Source organism: Podarcis pityusensis, assembly GCF_964106645.2.
Source record: "Podarcis pityusensis genome assembly, chromosome: 13".
NCBI lineage: Eukaryota > Metazoa > Chordata > Lepidosauria > Squamata > Lacertidae > Podarcis > Podarcis pityusensis.
This window is the reverse complement of record NC_138038.1, coordinates 5,064,687-5,086,332: the sequence shown is the minus strand read 5'-3', so window position 1 is coordinate 5,086,332 and position 21,646 is coordinate 5,064,687. Positions and strand designations below refer to the sequence as shown.

At 39.4% G+C, this 21,646-nt stretch overlaps 1 protein-coding gene across 2 annotated transcripts in view; it reads right to left on the bottom strand.

Moving 5' to 3' along the window:
* The window catches only part of TMEM245 (transmembrane protein 245), a 49,074-nt gene that overhangs the window by 12,294 nt on the left and 15,134 nt on the right, over positions 1-21,646 (bottom strand). Inside the window, exons 7-13 of one of the 2 annotated variants that reach the window (XM_080976643.1) lie at positions 15,585-15,608; positions 7,914-8,018; positions 7,243-7,325; positions 6,028-6,118; positions 4,679-4,777; positions 4,030-4,161; positions 3,368-3,490 (exon numbers count right to left, since the gene is read on the bottom strand). In XM_080976643.1, the coding sequence (XP_080832769.1) occupies positions 3,368-3,490; positions 4,030-4,161; positions 4,679-4,777; positions 6,028-6,118; positions 7,243-7,325; positions 7,914-8,018; positions 15,585-15,608 (657 nt within the window). The remainder of the gene's footprint in view (positions 1-3,367; positions 3,491-4,029; positions 4,162-4,678; positions 4,778-6,027; positions 6,119-7,242; positions 7,326-7,913; positions 8,019-15,584; positions 15,609-21,646) is intronic. The other variant, XM_080976644.1, reaches the window with a different exon arrangement.

The following is a 21,646-nucleotide window of genomic DNA, read 5'->3' as shown; positions in this document are numbered from 1 at the left end:
AGCTGAGTGTTAACTAGAAACATACAGTGGAACCTCAGGTTACGTACCGTCCTCCTTACGAATGCTTCGGGTAACAAGCTCCACTAACCTGGAAGTAGATGCCCCTAGTTGTGAACTTTGCCCCGGGGTGTGAGCGGAAGTCGCGCACCAGCGGGAGGCCCCATTAGTGAAAGGGTGCCTCATGTTAAGAACGGTTTCAGCTTAAGAACGGACATCCGGAACGAATTAAGTTCATAACCGGATGTACCACTGTAGTATGATGGGGGTGGGGAAGAGTGCAATTCTGCTTTGCACCTCTTAATATAACTGAGAAGGGAATGAAACCCACCTTGGGCAACAAAACGTTTTGGAATAGCCTTGCTTGGTGATGGCGTTATTTGCAAACATTCCATCTCACCCAATCTTTGCCTTAACTAGGTTATTTTTAGCAATAAAATATTGCAGGAAATGGGTACAATATTATACTCTGACCCATCCACATTCACTGATCAATCTAATAACCTCCACCTGAAATAAATGATCGTTTTTATGTTAGCTGCAGCATTATTCAGAATTAGAGTCCTGATATGTGGTATTAAAGAAGTTTTATTGACTGCAGTGTTGGAATACATGCACATCATATGAAGATACGAAGAGGGAAAGGTGGCCCTGAAGACTGCAGCTATTTGGTGGCTGTTCATTACCCAAATGTCTGGTGACACTCACAAAGCTCAGATCAACCAAGCCACTTAACTTTTGTTTGGGACTATAGGTAACTTAACGCTCCCCCACCATGCCCAAGCTTGATGGCAAAGCTTCCCTGAGCTGCACTAATCTGTTACACTTTATTTTGCATCAGTGGACACACTGTATACATCTGTTTTATATTTTACAGTACTGTTCTTTATGGATAATTCTGTGTCTGCTAGATTTTTTTACTAATTGCCTACCAGATTTGCACCTTTCTATTTTTGCAAGCTCCAAATTTCTTTTTTTTAAAAAGCACTTTTGCTGCAGTTACCAAAGGATTTTAATATATTTAGATACATACATAAAAAATATGGTTTCATTTTCTCCATTTCCAATTCAAATTATAATCAGGAAATACTTCTGGTGATTAAAAAAAATCCTTAAGAATCCAACATTGCCATTTTGATTTTTCTAAATGTAGAAAAGAACCTTAAAAGTTAGCTTCATGTTCTTTTCAATAGCACTAAAGTTTGTATTTTGATTATCCAACCCAAAGGGCAGATATTCTTTCCATTCTTTACCAACTCAGCTTTTGCAACTAAGGGAGCCAACACTGTTAGCAAACCCTTCTTTTCTAGCATTTTTTTTTAAAAGAGAAAGCTGTGGTTGTTTTCCCATCACCCAGCAAAACCTACAATAGCCTCTTAGCACAGGTCATTGCTTGTATGTTTAAGGGGGGGAAATCACACATTCCCAAGCCAGAGCCCTTGACATAAGCCAGCTCAATATCCAATATCTAGGTGATAGCCCTGGGGCTATGTTCCAGCCATTAAATTTCCCACAAGCATTGCAGCTGTCATAACACAAAACTTAAATGGAAAGAAATCACTTCTAACATGACTAGTTGTGCCACACAGCTGTGTATGCCAAATTTAGAATCAAAGGAAACACTGAAAAAATTATAATAATAAATTATAAAAAAAATAGCCACACATGCTAACATAAAGCTCTCTCCACTCTTGCCAAATAAAACTTTGTATTTAAAGCAACACATTTTGGAACATATTTTTTAGAATAGCCTGATTAGTTTTTCAGATACCTTTCAATTGAATAACTTTCTAATGAAATGCCTGAAGTAACTGATATTTTGTCTGAAGTTTTGTTTATTCTGTTATATTTTACTCCAATAAGACCCATTTATCCTAAATAGAACCCAATAAGGTAGACATGTATGCAAAAAAATTTGCAAGTAGCTCTTAGAAATATTACATAATCAATACATTTTCGGGGATTTTAAAAACCGTATTAATTTTTTTAAATCACTTTTTAAAATTTAAAATTTTGTAACTTAACTTTAAAATTTAAAGTACACCCATCATGTGACATATCATATTAAAGTCCATCAAGTTCTGAAGAGATTGGTATTTTTAGTTTTGAAATATCTTAAATCTGGGCTGAGCTTTGTAGGTTTATGTGTAGTCTGGCAAGGCCAAAAATGTTATTTTTTTAAACTTTCAAACCCTCATAACCCAAAAATGGGATGAGATAAATTTTAGATTTAAAGTTAGTTTTGATCATTCAGCAAGTGTACAAAATATTAAGAAAATCAGATCAATTGATATGGAATTACCCTCTTAGGAATATAGGAAGAATGGAGTTTGCTATAACTTTTCTCCTCACCAAAATATTACTGCATACAGGTTACCTGTCATTTTTCAGAGACTGGTGCAAATAAAATATTGATAGTCTACTCATTTGCCAGACAGTGGTTCAGATACTGAGGTGCTCACCACTCTGTGCAGCAGTTAACAGAATAATTTTAATTGCAGATGATGTGACCAAAGAACTGAGCTAGGAAGGTACCAGAAATGACTATCTAATGTCTAAAGAATAGCCCTTACTTCATACCAGGGGTGGCCTGATCAGTTTTGCCACCTGAGTCAAAATGGGAATTGCTACCTCCTATCTACCCCGCCCTATTCCCCTCAAACTTCTGCCACTGCCATAACCCTGACTTTCTCCAAACTTGGCAGGAGTCAGAGCACTCCTCCATGCATTGCCACTCAATTTCCCCATGAAGCCAATTGGCAGCATGGCATGCAGGAACGCTCCTAGCTCTCACCAAATTTGGCAAGAGCCAGGGCACTCCTCAAAGCCTTGCTGCTCGATTTCTCTGTCCAGGTTTAGGAAAGATGCGCAGCAACACCGCATGCTGTAACACCTCCCTCTCACTGCCAGTGGCGGAAGTGCCACTGTACGCCCTACGTCTTGGGCTTGCTGGCTCTGCTTCATGCAGACTAACACACTCTTGACACTCTTAACCGGCCACTCTACAGGGCAGAAGCTATCCGGCAAAAATGTAGAATTCACTGGCAAGAAAATTCTCTTTTTTCTCTACTTGGCACCATCAGAGCATAATAAAACAGTGCAATACTCATTTAAGGGGTGTGTATGCATTGCCTTAAGTGTCTCAGCAGAGAGAAAAGCATAAAGCCTGTAGAATTTAGTGAGATTGTTAATGGAAAACCAAGTTGTGGTCCTGCAACCTCTTCAGGAGATGGTCTACACTGAACAGCCCAAGATATAGCTGCTCCTCTCAATGAGTAGGCTCAAGAATAAGTGAACTCAAGAAAGTAACTGCCTGAAGAAATGTAAACCCTTTTCCCCAAAAAACAACAACCAAAACCCCTGCACTTACCAGCGAAAGCACAAAATTGAGAAGAGCAGTGCCACTGTAAAACAGAACAGTTACTAAAGTTGTAACTGTGGTGAAAAGGAGGCTCACATTGTGGCTCATCACTATCCAGAGGGATTCCAGAATCTGGAAAAGAGCAGAATCAGATCCTGAAGTTACTAGCTTAGCAGAACTGTTTTGAAAAACACTGTGTTTTCAATACGTAACGTGTCAGGGTCATATGGAGATTTTTGTTAGCATCAGTGCCAACAGCCGTGGGTCTTGTGACTGGAAAGCCCCATTATTTTCTTTGTTATAAATACAAATTGACTCAAACTATGTTGGAACACTACCATGAAAAATGTAAAACCACCTAGCTAATAGGTGAAACATAACGTAAAACATAAACAAGCAGGGGGTGGTTTTTTTGCTCAACTGAATATTTTTTCCTGTGAATTAACACAATATATTTAGATATTTGAATCCATTTTGGAAAATGGGAACAGATATCTTCCATATACTTTGGTCTTTCAAATCCCTTTACATAATCAAAAATATAACTGGATGTCAGACTCTCCTGTCTCTAAAAAGAGCACTTCTTGGATACGTAAAGAAAATAGATCTAGAAACAACCTATCTGACATCAATGAGGCAACTGATAGCATTTTACTATTAAAGGCACGTACCGAAAGAAATGTCTCAATGTTCTCATGAATAAAGGAGGCAACATCTTGCCAATCAAGCATGTCACCTGGCCAGCTGTTTTGACGGTTTAAATGTGGCTTGTGTCCTTTGTGTCTTCCTGAATGAGTTACATTCTGTAAAATAAGCGAGAAACATTTAACTGGTGCTCACAAAATTTCTGGGAATTATTTAAGGAATGCATGAAGTTACAAGGGATACACACACACTATTAAAACTGTAACTCTCTGAGCCTGCTCAAATTCTCCCCATCCACCTGACAATTTTACCCAGAAGCAAATAGGCCTGGGCGATATATCGATACATAATTAATGGTTTGGGAGCCAGAGTGCGATGATGTCTTCACCTGGCGGTAAATCACAGGTGGGGCTTGCCTGCGCCTGACTCCCTCCACCACCAGCGCTGGGGTGAAACTGCCTCAACGATGTTTGGCCAGTTGATTGTTATGTTGAAATGCTGACATCGCCCAACCCTAGAAGCAAACCTTGAGCTCAGGCATTTCCTACCCGATTCCCTTCATGCAAGTATAAGAACCAGGAGATACTGAATTTATTTAACTGTGGGGTTTGTCTTTTCAGTTTCCCAATATCACTAATATTAATTTGCCCTGAGTCAATAGACTGGGATACTTACTTTCACAAACCACGAATGATATAGTCTGTCCCAGAGCTCCAGAACTTGTTTTTCAATCACAGCGGTGTTGTTCACTTTGTCTCCTAATATTTTGTGGAGCTACAACATACAAGAGGGAGTTTTATGTCAAAATAACTGAAAGGCAACATGTCAAAGTGAATACAGTATCAGGAAATCTAATTTTGTTTACATTTTTTTACTAATTTGCTAGCTAAAGAGAGTAATCCATCTTGAGTGGATTCCCTTCATTTATTCTGCTGCAAGCAATACTGCAAAAGTCGCAGAAAGCCAGTAGCCACTAGCTGTTCAGCTAAGCTGTTTTCTCCCCCCTTTTGTAAAGTAATCTTTTGTTCCTTTAATCCATAAACACTATTAATATATTTTTTGTTTCATAAAAAAAATTTAAGCTAGTGTATGGCAGTCTAGCAGACCCTGCCCAGGAGGGCATTGTACATGTTGCTTCCTTGTAAAAGCAGTGGACAGTGAGTGGTCCTAGCTGCTTTGAAAAGGGCATTTAGGAGACCACTCCTAAAAATGACCTTTCTGGACCACGAGGGCATTCTAACTATTGGCTGACCAATAGTTCCTTTTGGGGAAAGATGCTAGAACAAGTCATTGCCATGCAACTCCAGGACATTTTTTGTCAACATCTATTAGGGAAGTTTTAAATATCAGATGTTTTATTGTATTTTTAATATTGTGTTAGGAGCCACCCAGAGTGGCATGATCTTCCCAATTTCCCTGGACTTCTCAGCAGCTTTCAATACCATCAGTCACAGAATCTTTCTGGAACAGCTGCCTGGGCCAGGGATTGGGGAGACTGTGCTCCAGTGGTTCTACTGTCTCAATGGCTATTTCTAAAAAGCAGTACCCGGGCAGTATTGTTTTGCCTCATGGTATGCCACAGAGCTTTAGTCTGCTCCCTGTTCTATTCAACACGTATGTGAAACCACAGAGTGGGGCCAAGTGTTCAAATCTTCAATGATTTTATAAATTAAGCACATTACAAACATCTGAAATAAGTGTTTCAAAGCTTGTAAATCCTTCAGGGTACTATATGTGAGCAGTAGTTTACTGATTTCTTAGCTGAAGACATTGAAAAAAGGCATCTCTCCTAATTGTCTTCTAACTTGGTAATCCCTATAATCAAGTAATAAGACTATTCCCTTCTTTTTCCTTGGAATGATCCCATTTTCAAGTTCTTTAAACTGAGCCGAGATTTAAACTTTCTGCTGTTAATTTAATTTCTTTACTGAACTGTATTTTCTTGATTTGATGGATATTGGGCATAACAACTAGCTCTTCTATAGCATATACGGTAGTTGCAGAAAGACTGGTTTCATCCTTACCTTATGTGTTATCCATTCTCGGCCATACTGATAGACATTATTGGCAGCTGAATTCAAAGCCTTTTGAAAAACCTGAGCTTCTGGAAGCCAGCTGGTTTTAAAAAGTAAATTTAAAAAAATATTACTATTACAGATCAATTTGTTTGTGTCATTATAATAATCGGCCGAGATACAAAATACTGATTAGCCATGCCCAGTGGGATTTTGATCCCCCTCCCCCAAACAGCAGATCCCCGTGCCATTTAATTGTTTGCTTTTAGAAGTATACTCAGGATTTCAAAAGATATTTAAAACTTGGTGCATTGGGCTGTTGTTGAAGGAATATAAACCTGAAATTCCCTGGGGCATGTTAAACTAGTCCTGTGATTCTTTGGATCCAGTCAAATGCACCCTTACATATATACACAGGCTTCTTTTTTTAAAACTATAATCTTATTAATAATTTCCATTTTCTAACAATAAGGCAGGCTTATTTAGATCAAAGGCAAACAGCATGCTTCTACAGGAATCACTCTCATCATATAGTGGAATATAGTTTTGGGGTTGATTCCTATAAAGAAAATATTCATCTCTTGACACTGAACACAGGCATTCTGCAAAGTAGTACAGCCTGGTAATATCAGCTCTGGTAAGATCAGTAGCATTAAGAATTCCTCCCTTCCTACTATTTATAAATTTAATTGTTCCCAATGAAAAAGGATTTAAACCATGGGTAGGCAAACTAAGGCCTGGGGGCCGGATCCCGCCCAATCACCTTCTAAATCCAGCCTATGGACGGTCCGGGAATCAGCGTGTTTTTACATGAGTAAAATGTGTGCTTTTATTTAAAATGCATCTCTGGGTTATTTGTGGGGCATAGGAATTCGTTCACCCCCCCCAAAAAAAAATTATAGTCCGGCCCCCCACAAGGTCTGAGGGACAGTGGACTGGCCCGCTGCTGAAAAAATTTGCTGACCCCTGATTTAAACGATAACAAGGGGTATTAATCCAAAGTTAAATGTTCTGAAGAACATAAATCTGCAGTTATATCAAATGACCAAATCTGCTCCTCCTCAGCAAAGGATTTTAGAAAGTAATTTGTTTTGAGAAATCCTGCCTCTACTTGTGCCAACCATATTTGTGGACTTAAGATTAAGAGAACATTTGTACACTACTGGGTATGGCATTGACAGAATTGTTCTTCCAAATTCTATCACATTATTTCAGTATTCTTACTTGGCCCATTCTGGATGATTGGCTACAGTTTCATTGATCAAGCTGCTTGTGACTTCAATCATATGCACGCTTTCTTGGTGCACCTAAGTTAGGAGGGAAAATATAAATGAAATTAATGCAACTTAGCATACATCATGTTCTAAATTAATGGAAAGGCAATGAAGCCTAGGCTTCAAAAGCAACATTAAAGCATTTTTAGTGCAATACAGATAATGCTATATAGTCATAATATAACAAGCTACGTAAACCTCAAGGCAATAAATTACACCAGATATTTTGCTATTGACAGATAACCTAAAGTAAGGTTGGCCTCAGGGGTTAAGTGACAATATTATTTTCCCAAACCAATTGCACACCAGAATCAACCAAGAGCCCACATAGAGCCAAAATGACTCTTCATAAGGACCCAACACTGTGAATTTTTCACTAATTTATATATAGCAATATCTTATTACTATCATTTTTGTAGTACAGTATACTTTTCCCAATAGTCATGCAAATACATGCCTAAATATTTGTTGTTTTCATTACAGTTACTTTCCCTGTCATATATCCGTTGAAAATTGAAATTAAAGTATTTATTAAAAAACAGTCATGCACATATCAAAGTTAAACATAACAAAGTTAAAAGAACCAGGCAACTATGTACTGTATTTAATTGGACTCAGTACCTTTGCTGTAAGGAGCAGAGCTAGGAGAAGCGTGCCTATCACTAGCACAAATATAATGAAAATGCTAATGATTTTATCTAGCATTTTTTCCAGCCACACGATCATCTGCGCAGAACAAAAAGGAAAAGGTAAAACAGAAAAGTCATTGAACATTTAGAAATCAAAACTGCATGTAAACATACTCAAACCCTACTAGCAGCCTTTCCTCTCAGTGAAATTTGGTTGGATCCAGACTTAGACCATGCTTAGAACAGGCCCACAGAAATCCATGAGACATGCAACACAATCCTAGCCATGTCTGCTCAGAAGACCTATTGAATTCAGTAGGGCTTATTCTCATGGATGTGGACACAATGGACACATTGCAGCCTTAGTCATAACTAACAGGTCCTACTGATTTCAATGGGAATAGTTTAAACTTGACTAAGCGTGGAACTAACATGTTGACTGCAAGAAAGCGTACTAATATAGGTGCATTGACACATAAGACAGAGAGTACAGAACTAGAATTGAGAAATATTAAGAGAGATTTTATTACTCAGCACCGCAACACAGAACAATAACCTTGAAAATAGTTTAACATTATTTACCAGACTCAAGAGCAACTTCTATTAATTTCTCAGCTTCGCGGACTTAATAATCAGAGGGTCATTATCTATGCATGGAAAGTACAGCCTGTAATAAGCTGCTAACTTGGTGCCTTTGTAACTCCAAATGATTTTCAAAAACATTAACTATCAAACTCCTTTCCATCAACGGAAGCCAGGGTGCTTCCACATATACACACATTTAGTGTATGCCACGTCATTTATTTAATTGCCGAGAGCCTATGTTTGAGCAAACTTACAGGGTTTTAAATGTAGATTCTGTTAGCCCATTTGCTAACACCAGATGTAACTTATACCACCCGTCTTTGAAGGCACTGTCCTCAGAGTATGATCAGAACACAGTAAAATCAACACAATATTTGTCTCACAAGTCTTTAGTGACTTGCAGAGGTGCAGGTAACATAAGCAGCACTGCTGGTTTGCACATGCAGCTATGGGGACCAACAATACTAGCAGTAAGATGGGAGTTTCAAATTCAGTAGTAAGAGGCACAAATGCTGTTTGTAAAACCAGAAGCAAAACAGAAATGAGGAGATGGAAGCCATGGTCTGTGAATGAGCCAGAAGAGTATGTGCAAGAGGCAGTGTGATCAGCACGGATATCAGTACCAATAATAGCAGAACTGTGTTTGTTATTGGTTTTGGCGCCGATACCAACATTAACCAGGAGAGAAAATGGCTCTGGGTCTGGGATATTTGGGGGGGGGGGGAGCAAGGAACAGACAAGGCTATGGATACCAGAAGGCCAGTGAATGTTGGCATGGATGGCAATGCAGAAAGCAACCAATGAAACTTCAGAAGATATTGAACATTTGCAACATTTGATGTGTTGGAGATATGGGAGAGAATGAAGCATCCCTGCTAGGTAGAATTTCAGCCATTAAAATGAATTTATTGCCCAGGATGCTCTTTTTATTCCAAACAATCCCAATTGTAAACAATTCAGGCTGCTTTAAAGAATGGAAAAAAGATATTTCCAAATTTATTTGGCAGGGGGGAAAGCCAAGAATTAAACATAAAATTATGATAGATATAAAAGATGGAGGAGGCTTTGCTCTGCCAGACCTGCAAATGTATTATTTTGGTTAATAATACATCTTATTTTGTGTTGGTTAAAAGAATGGATTACACTGGATAATGCAGACATCCTGGATCTAGAGGGTCACAACTTAAAATTTGGCTGGCATGCATGCCTTTGGTATTGGAAGGTGAAAATTTACACCTTTATGGCTATCTCCCATAGAGGGAATTACAATTAAGAGAGTTAATATGGATAGACAATAGGCAGCTGACGGGGAATTGCTGTATTTCACTGGCGAGGAACCCTAACTGAAATAAACGGAAAACCTAAGGAGCCAAGTTATGGACTGGTTGCAATATCATCAGTTATACTACATGTTTAAATTAGACAGAAAGAATGGTTTTTTGGACCAAAGCTCACAATTCAGAAAAGAACTCCTGCAAAATGAAGATAAACTTTTGTCTACAATGTATATAACCTGTTAGAATGGGGGGGAAAGACGAACTAGTTAAAGCCTCAGTGACACACTGAGCAATAGATGTAGGACACAACATAGATTTAAGCCTCTGGGAGAAACTTTGGAAAAGTGACTTGAAATTTACAGCATGCTATTATTTGAAAGAGAACTATTTGGAAATGATTCATAAATGGTATCTAACTCCGAGTAGGCTTGCTAAGATTTACATGACAGAATCAAATAAGTGCTGGAAGTGTAAAGAGGTGGAGGGAAGGTTCTTTTCATATGTAGTGGACATGTAAAAACGTAAAAGAGTATTGGGAAATGATTTACAATGAACTGGAAATTACTTTCTCCCCAAAACTAGAGCCCTTTCTGCTGGGGATAACTCAGAGTGAAATCCCCAGGTTTCAGAGAGGGTTATTTATGTATGCAACAACTGTGGCCCGTGTTTTGTTAGCCCCAAAATGGAAAGTATGTGAGGTCCCAACTGAAGAAGATTGGCAACTTCAGTTGACAAAACAAGCATAACTTGCAGATTTAACAGATAGAAGAAGAAGAACATACTTTTAAAGAAGATTGGAAAACGCTTACTGAGTATATGGAAAATAACTGTGTACAGCTGAAAATGCTGGCAAAATGAAGATAAATTCAACATGAATAATTTTTGATGGATGTAATAGAGGAAAACCAATTGGAATAGTTATTATAAAATACGCAGGGATGTAAGATATACAAAATGAACCATGGAAAGAGAAGGGAAGTCATGTTAAAGTATGTAAAATGTTATATAAACACATCATCATAACCCCAGCAGAGTTTAGACACAGTTGCCAGGCCACAGCAGCAATAATCCAGAAGACATAAAGATGGCTAGTGAGCCTCATAGCAACCTTCAAGGGAAGGAAGATGCTGGTGCCACTGTGATTGTAGGGATCTAGGTTGCAGCATAGCAGTACTTTTCCCTCTAGGGTAAAATAGTCTCTACCTGGATTGGGGAGTAAACATGACCGAGGGATAGAGAACAAAGGATCTCTGTTCTTCAAACATGAACAGCCCTAATGACCACCTTGGTGGAACTCCTAAGAGACACCTGATGTTCCCAGCCCAGAGACAAAAGGTGGGTGCGGTAGAAGTGTTAATGATGTAGAAAGGAGTGGCAGAAATATTGATTTGCGTGGGTACTTCACATCACAACCTGGAGAGTGAAGGGAAGAACGTTCCTTGGTCTCCTCTTCATAAACTGAAACAATTACCTCCACATCTGGAGAAGGTAAACAACTTGAGTCACCAACACTAGCTGTGTATAGCCAAGGCATTATTAACCATTCACTTGGGAGACAGGAAGATCTTTCCAAAAGCATAACCCACATGTGTGTATATTGATGATCTTCTGACAGCAAACACCACTCTAAACCCTGTGCTCTTCTCTTACAGAAATATTATAATTGTCATATTTATCAGTGGTTTGTCATTGTCTCCTATGCATTTTGCAATTTTAAAACAGTTGCTGCACCACAGACACTTCACTACAATTGTAACATCAAATAACAGTGAAGTGAAATCAAAAGTAGAGAACACACACATACACATGAGAACGAGAGAGACAGAGAGAACAGAACAGAACATTAGAGTGAGTGGAATCATGAGATCTCAGAAATATTTTCCACAGTGCTGCTGGGTGGTAGTTGAAGAACTGAGCAGGAAGGTGTAGAGTCCAACTCTGACAGCATGCATGCTTAGTTCAGCGGGTGCAGTTGGCTCCTAAATATGTGTTAGTTTAAGCTCTACATGTTTCTGAATTGTGCTCTGTACAGGACCCTCTTTGTGTGCCTGCACAGGGAGTACAAAGAAGAACAATGGTTTATGTTCCTCTTTTATTATTGATTACCGTATTTTTCGCCCTATAGGACGCACCGGCCCATAGGACGCACCTAGTTTTTTGGGGGGGGGAGGGAATAAAGGGGGGAAAATTATTCCCCCCCAGCCGCGGCTTCAGCGCGCCCCGCGCTCCCTAGGGCTCCCTAGGCAGCGGATGTCTGCCTGAAGCACGGGACGCTCTGCTGCAGCGCCCCCCGCACTCCAGGCAGCAGGCTGCGGATATCTGCCCAAAGCGCGGGGCGCTCTGCTTCAGCGCGCCCCGCGCTCCGGGCAGCAGGCTGCTATCCGCAGCCTAGGGAGCCCTGCGGGAACTCCCTCGGGCTCCCCAGGCTTGCTGATAGCTTCCTGAAGCCTGGAGAGCGAGAGGGATCGGTGCGCACCGACCCCTCTCGCTCTCCAAGCTTCAGCAAAAGCCTGCATTCACCCCATAGGACGCACACAGATTTCCCCTTCATTTTTGGAGAGGAAAAAGTGCGTCCTATAGGGCGAAAAATACGGTACTATATACTCTTTATACACTTGCACAGCTGTCTCATAGCGCTTCTATACATGGGTCACATTAAAGGAACAAAAAGTTCAACTATGCAAGCATAAATAAGGCCACCCTGAAACAAATAAGCAAATTTAGCCATGTGATGTTAACAACTTGGGACTGTAGCACACAGTAAGTGAACACATTGGAAAAGTTCTTTAACTCTAGAACATGTTTTACTTGCAACTGCAAAAGGATTATTTACTGATGCACTTATTCACACTTACGGGACAAGTGGGGCCATCAACAAAATGTTGCAGTGAAGAATGCTTCTGTTCATTGTTCCAACTAGGTCGCCATGCCCTTTTCTAGAACACTCCACTACATTCCATCCTCCCCACCCCGGTTTTCCACTCTTCACCCGCAACAGACACCGTTTTGTGACTATTGAGTGCTCAGCCATCACTGAAGTATTTTGGGATCTCTTTCCCCCTTAGGGTTCTTTTTTTAAAAAAAGTTTTAAAAACATTTCTGCAACCCTTGGAAATCCTCCAAGCCTGCCAATACTCTTGTGTGTATCATTAACCATCCCTCTCCTTCATGGGTGCAAACTGATGACTGAATCATCTGATTAATCATGCATTTTTCTTGGCTACTCTGATTTAGGTCAAGACTTTGAAGGTTTTCCAATAGTTTCAGAAATAAACTAAGGGCTGATACACACAAGGCCCCTAATCCCTTATCCAAGGAGTAACTAGCTTCAAACTCTGGTGTCAAACCCTAGTAGTAACAAACCCAGGTTAGCATTAATCACAGTTGAGATTAGTGCTGACACAAGGCTTAGTAATAGTTAAAGCCATGGTGGGAATTTGTGCAGAAGGGAACGAAACCCCACAGTTCACTTCCTTAACCACAATAAAAGGATCAGAATCACAATGTGTGCACTAGCTCCTTGCTGCAAGTCAATGTGAGTTAGAGGCAAATGAATGAATGGCTTTATTTTTAACTCAAGAGCACCTTGCACCTCAGTGATCACGCTTTACCCTTCTGGTGATCTTGGATTCTGCATCAAACCATCTGCGTATTTTATGTGTAAGGACTTGAAATATACTTAAGCTAAACTTGCATCCACTATCCCTTACCAGGCTGGCCATAATCAGTGATTGCATTTCCTGCCCACACAGAAAAATATTAGTGATTTACCGGTAGTTTCATAATCAAGTAACTAATTGAAGTTATTAACAGTTACAAACAAATGTCATGATTATCTATGAGTTAGAGATACCAAACCATTAAGTCGCAGAAGGTCGTTCACTTAAGGAAGAGTAAGCATGTAGTCAATGAAACTCATTTTTAATTATTATTTTTAAAAAATAACTTTACACAAAAGTTGTGTTTTGAACCCTAGTACAAAATAAATGCATTAAATGAAATTCTTGTAAATACTGTTTTCTGATTATTATTCTTAGAATTTCAGGGGGGAAAGCTGCAGTGAATAAAATTTCAAACTGTTTTAAATAGTGAATTCAGTATAACTAATGAAATTTAATTTAAATGCTTATACAATGGAAATCGTCCTTTGAGGATAAAGCACATTCTTCCTGTGTGAATTGCACACAATAATTTGGCATGGCAAGCATCAAATATTTTATATACATATTTAATTGTTTTTCAATCAAATATTTGTGCATAGAGTATTATGTACGAAATATCTTTCTGAGCAAATATGCAATTTTCCTCTCAAATCAGTATTTGCAGGGATCAGGTTGTATCTGAATAAACCATACATGGGAGTAGGCCTAATGAAATCAATACAGTCTATTCTGAATATGACTTAGTCAAGATACAGTCCATTAGGTCTACTAAGAGATAAATAAACATAAGCAATATTATGTCCCATCAATCTTAGATCAGCCTATTAGTAATTTACATTGCACTGGCTTCAGCTTGGTTAAGAAAAGCCATATGCAAGGAATAACCATGTATTTATATGTTTTATAGCTTTTTCTTGAACATTATGGGAAAAACCAATTCTAGCTGCAACTGCCAATTGCATTCTACAGAATTTCCCAGATGGTATCAGTGTAGACATATCAGCCATGGTTAATTATGGTTGGGCAATTTGTGCAGACGGAGAGGGGGAATACACAAGCTTGTGGCTCATCGTAATTCCTTAAACAGGCTTTCAGGTTTTGTTTGAACTAGCTCAAAGTAGACTTAAACAATTTCAAATATTAAAAGTATTGTTAAGTTATAACTTTTTAGGGGAAAAAACTATAGGCAAGGGAACCTGAGCTGATGAACAATATAGTAAGTGGAATTCTGCTTTCTCTCCCCTCCACTGCCCAGCAACCTTCCAGGTTCAGAAGCTTCTCCACATCAAGGTAGCAGTCTCTCATCTCCCAGTTGCAAATGAAAATCCCAGGTAATCCATGTTTTGCCCACATTCTATATTCTTTATTCACCATCACATCACTGAAAAGCTCCATCCTCATGTTCTTTTAGAAACACCCCCCCCCCCCCAGAAGCCAATGAGAGATGATGAGTGGAACTCTGTGTTTGGCAGCAAAACATGGGGCTCCCAAAGCAGAGAAGGGATACCTACAGGTGAGAAAATGTAATTGAGAAGGGTTGCTGAACTTTTGCCCCACTCCCTGTTTTTCTTTGTAATTTCATTTCTTGGTTGCCTGGGAAGGTAAGTGGGGGGAACCACCTGCAGGGAGGGGAAGCAGAGAGAAAGCAGCAGAAGGGCAAGAGTTAAACAAGCATCTTCCTCTTGCCATTCCTCTACTGCGAATAACTCTTTTCTACTGGCACCCAATTTGCACTTCTGGCAGCAAATGAAGCAATATGCTTACATGAAGACCATATTATTTATTATTCACCAAAAGTTGTGTGAGCATTCTACATAGGTTTATATATCTATTCCTCAGCTTCAAGTTCTCGGTTGTGTATAAACATGAGCTAGGTGGAGTTTGGTTATCTCAATTTGAGGCAAATGGAACATATATCATTCAATGTCAATGTTCAGTACATAATCCTTCTTCATCAAGCATGCTAAAGAAAACTAAAGGGCATTGAATGACCTTCTGTAGCTTATATCATGGCCTGGAATAAAATTGCTGTGATGCAAATCAAGAGCAAGCCATGTTACCATCATGAAACAAAAACCACTTCATGCTGGGAAAGGGCACAAAATATATTAACTGCAAACAAACTGTCTGCTTATTTACCTTCTTATTAAGCCAATGCCACAGCTTGGGAGAAGGAAAGTGGGAGAACGCAGAAGAGAAAGAGACAAGAAGACAGTGAAGAATTATTGAAGAATGCAATTGTAGTGCAAAAATGAAAAACACACACCCCTGGATTATCCAAGGAATGAAATGAAACCATTCCAGAGACAGACTTTCATCAAAGCCGTAAAGACGTGGCAGAAACCATCAAAACCTTTTTTTCAATCAGAAAAAAAATGTACAGTATTTAGAAATTTTAAGACATGCACTGTACCAACAAAAGTCGGACTGCACTGATTTATATTAGTGTATCCTGAGCTAAAGTTTATGGGCCACTGTGAGCTAAAATATACACAACTACATTACCTACAGAAAACAAACCGCCTTCTGGGGTTGTTTGGATGACACTCTTTAAAAGGGTTCATTCTTCTGGGGTGAGAAAAATGCTAAATTCATTTAACAAGCCATGGGACTGGAGATAGGGAAGAGAAAAGGAGATTACTTACCATGTATTTTTTCTTCTCCCTGACTCACCAAGGGCATTCCAAAAACCTTTGGCAGCAGGCTTCCCCCCTTGCAAGGTGCAATCACTTTAGCTGCTCCGTCAAGGGGAGGGGCCTTCATTCCACCCAGACTAAACTAGAATAACCCCTCAACCCTATAAACTGGTAACAAAACTCATTAACTTGATGTGCAAGAAAGACAACTGTATAGAGAAAAGAACAGGACCATAGGAACAACCCCAGGGATCCCTGCCTAAAAAACCACCGACCCAAAGGATAGCACAGACATGAACAGAATGCCCTCTGGCAGTCATGGAGAACAGGAATAGGATATCTTCTTCTCCCATGTCTCAAAAGGGCACTCCAAAAATGTTCAGAATTCTTTAAAAATCAGTACAATGGCACCTTGGTTTAAGAACAGCTTAGTTTATGAACAACGCTGCAAACGCGGAAGTGTTTTGGTTTGTGAACTTTGCCTTGGAAGCAGAAAATGTTCCGCTTCCTGTTGAGTGTAAATTGAGTTCCCCACTGCTATGGGAAAGCACACCTTGGTTTAAGAACGCTTTGGTTTAAGAACGGACTTCCGGAACGGATTAAGTTCGTAAACCAAGGTACCACTGTACTGTCCCAGAGTGGGGTCCAGGGACTAAAACTTTATGAATAGCTACTTTCTGCAAGACCCTTCCCCTAAATGCTGCATGTACTGAGGGCATCAATTGTTCAATGCCTTAAGAATTGTGTGCTGGAAAATACACTACCACTTTGCAAATTTCTGCCAAAGAAGAATGACTTCAGGAGGCTGCTGCAACCCAATTACCTAGAAATGGTGGGTTTTGATACTTTCCTAACCTCTGAACCAATCTGAAAGAAATAAAAAAGAGATTCAGAGTGTCTGTCACTCTCCCCAAGTACAATTAAAGAGCCCCTTAAATGCCCAGTTTGTGCCACATCTTTGCCTGTTGATGCACCAGCTTAGGACAAAAGGTTGGAAGGGAAACTTCCTGGTATCCATGTAAAAGGTAAAAGAACCAACATTATTTTGCTTCTGGCAATCAACACACCTTGGTAATTTTGAGGTATTATCATAGTCAGAATCCAAAGAAAAAGGAGGGGGAATTCTTCTCCCACCCCACCCCCAGGGGACAGTATTTGGCATATCAAATCTGTATAGATAAAATGATGCCTTCGTAGAGTGAATATAACAGTGGGATATTTAAGTAGTTTGTTCCCATTAATGAGATCTGCTCTCAACTGCCAGGAGAACTGCACAGACCTTTGATGGGTTTCTATTCCTTTACTGGTTACAATAGTTTATTTCTTCTGTGGCACAGGGAAAACTTACAACATGGAAAATATGGGTGGCATTTCAAAACACTGACAAAGCATTCCTTTGGCTCTCTGCAGCAAACTCTCTGATAGATGGGGGAAAAACTTGTCCTGCTGCAGCGATTCATTCTACTCCTGTCTGATGGAACATCACAGCTCAATAATATCCATAATTGCCAATGTGCCTACTCTTTCAACAGCAGACACACTGATGCTACACACAAAACATGTAGCATTGCAAACCCAGATATGGAGCAGCTCTTAACATTATGCAGCTGGAAGCGGAAAATATCACGAGGCTGGGTATCAACCAAGTTGGATGACACAGCTAAATATGGCAGCCCATGTTTAGGAGCTTGCCATCTGCACATGTCACAAGCAGCACAGCATTCACAATTTTGTGGTTGTGAATGGCACTGTTCACAAAGCATGTAAGTACTGTGAGCAATTTTAATAATTATTACTTAATTATTAATTGATGTTAATGGTGTTCTTATTATCATTATCTTCAAATGTATGTTAAGTTTATCCTTTCATATGCACTATTATGCACTATATATTCATTTTGCTCTATAAATGACACTATCTGAATAATAAATAATGCTAAAATAGATAATGTTCTTGGAGGATCAGCATTTACATATTCCTCTTGTTAGGGTTGGTTTATGACTGACTGGCTAACTCACTCCAGCTGAATTTTCAGGCAGAAAATGTCCTTGGCATAAACTGAATATGCTCCCAAAGTTAGGTCAGGATTGGATTAACACACAATTCTACCTATAAAAGTGTAACATGGCCTATACTGGTCCTCTGGGCAGAGGGTGGCGAGTATGAAAATTTGGATTCAAAAGGTATTTGTATTCTTTGAACTGAGACAGAGATGCCTTGAAAAGAATCTTGAATCTTTAGTATTTTCAGCACTGGTGAAGAGATCCATTTCAGGTTTTCATAATCATTGAACTAGATTCAAAAGTATTTTGGGATTGAGGACTCATTCCATCTCTCTCCAGATACGTTTTCCAGAGCGAGTCTGCAGGCTTGACACTCCAATTTGATAAACAACAGGGGCTACTATGCCCATTTCATTATGTCACTGGTTTTTATGTGGTGTGACGTAAAGCACCCACCTCCCTGTCTGCTTATGAACACTTTTGCAAAACACATTGACTCTTCAAACAAGGACATGGCCATTTTGAAGCGAGTTCTGAGATTTACTAGTTCCTGGTTGCAGCCAACCAGTGCGTCTTGTGGGTCTCTAATGAAGGCCAGACACAGGAATCTTCCACTGTCTGTTCCTGGATGCAAGCAAATAGAACAGTCGACCTCTAATGGGCATGCTGGATTTTGCCTGGCATCAGGTGGAACTCTAGTTCTCAAATTGTTTAAAGAAGGTCCATAAAGAGTTAGACAAGCATCTCTGCACTCCTCTGCAATGGGGCTTTGGTCCTGATCACTTGAATTGGGATGGGCTGTATGACTACCATTTTGGTTGCTTTGAGAAGTGAAAAAACTTTTGCAACTTGGAATTGTGCTCCTTTTTGCTGTGAATAGCATCTTTTTTGTCCTTAGCTTCAGTAAGTCTAGCATCCAGTGGTTTACCACACACCTTTGCTCCAGCAAAAGTAGTAGATGGAGATGGGTATGTGAACTTGAATCTATTTCCTTAGCCACGCTTATCCAAGCTACCCCACTGGTGGCCTATGCTCTCAGTTCTTTAAGGGTATTACTGGTACATGGTCATTACCATCTTTTATGCAACAATTGGAGAACACAGTATGTTGGCTGTTATGTGATTTTTATTTTTTTCCAGTCATGTCTTTAATGGTGTTTTTTTTCATTGTGTGACAAATAAAAACATTATTTTTATTTAACAAAACCTATTTTTAAAAAAACAACAAGAAGTTGGACTCATCAAAGAACAAACATACCAGGAATGCTGTGGAAACTGGTATCTTTCTCAATATATCTTTGAGCTGTTTGGACTTCAGCTCTGTTATAGTGAGCCCATCTACCCAAAGGCAGCTCATGCAAAAAAAAGTTTAGAAACATTGCCGCTGAGGCCTGAGAATTCTTTCAAAGAGCAGCTTCTACTCTCTTATTCCTTCTCCATCAACTGGAATAATGGCATTAGGTGAAAAACATTTGGCACTTCAGCTTCAAGGTTTGCCAGGGCTGATGGAGACTAGGGCTTCAATAGGATTACCTGCTAGTTGCACCATGTCATTCTGTGCTTTAAGGTGCTTAACGGAGAGTAATGGGAGAGCGGTGCTTGAAGAAATTGCAGCTGGAGGCCAGTGAGCAGAAATAAGACTGTGCTTATCAATTCTATATAATATCTGATCGTGTTACTTTTGTAGTACATTTTAAAAGGTGACCTGTGTAGACTGAAATGGCAGGAGCAAACTGCTAGGCCATTGCCAAGGCAAAGAAATAAGGCATCGTCAGTAACACTGGGCAATAGAAACTAGATGACCTACAAGAAAATAACCTACTACAAAATTAAGCAGCTTTCAAATCCAATTAATTATCTTCTTAAAGGCCAGTGAAACAGTGATGTAGGGTGGAAAATTTTCCTTAATTTTTCAATTTGATTAAATTCACTACTAACAAAGAAATAGATGCCAATTGCAAATCAGTATTAGGTAAGCTTTTCAAAGCTTTTAGCTTTGTTTACTAAACAGAAGTAAAATAAGCATGCTAAATTAGTTCATTCTCGTAAGACATCAGAATATTTTCCAATGCAAACTGAAAACATTCCTATGCAAATTACTCGTACTTTGTATAGGACTTTCCCCCAGAAAATCCACACAAGTGGTAGCAAGTCAGTAATGAAGTAGCCAGGCACTTTCATTCTGCTACAATGACCACAGCATGTCAATCACTGAGGAAGCAGTAGGAAATTACAGCATGCAACACTGGAATTCACTACACAGAGAATTCATGCATTTACTACAAGGTAGATGAGCAAATCTGAAGATAAAATCCTAAACATAATCTATTGCAATACCTTCTAGAAAACCAGAACAAGAAATAAGATGAAGAGTGGATCCAACCTCAATCGTCATTCCAGATTTTATTTTTTTTAATGAATTGCTTCCCAGAAACAATCCTGAAGTGATCTAACAATAAAAGCATCAACTATAAAAATAAATTCAAGCTCAATATAGATGGGATAAGAATGTCCACTTACAAGGCTTGCTGAAATAGGAAGACCTTCAATGGATGCTTTTGTCATTTTTATGTACACCACTTAGAAACCTTGGTGATTAAGGGATTAAAAATAGCTGGTGCAAATAAACAATTAAAAGATCACAGAGATGACACCATGAGAGGGAGTTCCAGAGGGTAGATGTCACCACACTAAAGGTCTGATTCCTACATCGTAGGAAATGGACAACTTGATGAGATGGTATTTGCAGGAGGGCTTCCACTACAAACAGCAGTGATAGACTGGATATATAAGGGATGGATTTTTTTTTAAAGTATCCTAGTCTTAAACTGCATAGGATTTTGTAAACCAGTACCAGCACTTTAAATTAAGCATGGCAGCTCACTGGACACTTTCAGCAGCATTGTTAACATATTGGCAATAATCTGCCTCACTGAGCATAGGGTTGGGCAATGTCAGGTTTTCAACGCATCAGGGCTGTTCAGCTGGGGGGCAGGCGCACTGTAAAGGCTCCCCCACTCTGCCGCCGGCTTGCATGAGCCAGCAGTGGGATGGGGGCTCCGTTAACTGCTTGGCTGAGGGGAAAGGCAACCGCACAAGCCGGCAGTGGGGTGCGGACTCCGTGAAACGGCTTTGCTGAGGCCGATACAGCTAAAAGCTCATACAACTAGACATTCAATTAATATTCAGTGGACTCTATTGTTTGTTTTGTCCCAATTATACTATAATAAAACAGTAGAATGATAATGATTTACTCTGTGCTTTAGCTTGCAGCGTTTATTGAACTTTGCTTATCTTAGATATTAGTCTAGACACATAGGAAAAGCTGTAAATGATTTCATATCACAATGCTCATTTGCAGGTATGGTAAGGTGGTTCTAAGTGTTTACCGAGATAATATAAGAGAATAGTCAGTGCCATCAGAAAATGTAAAAGATGCACAAGGCACTGGGGGAACTTGATGATTTTGGACTGATTATTTAAAGCTGAAGCTCGATATTCAAAGATGAATGATTACTTAAAGACACCATCCATTCCTGTTGTGTCATATTCCGCCTCTCTAG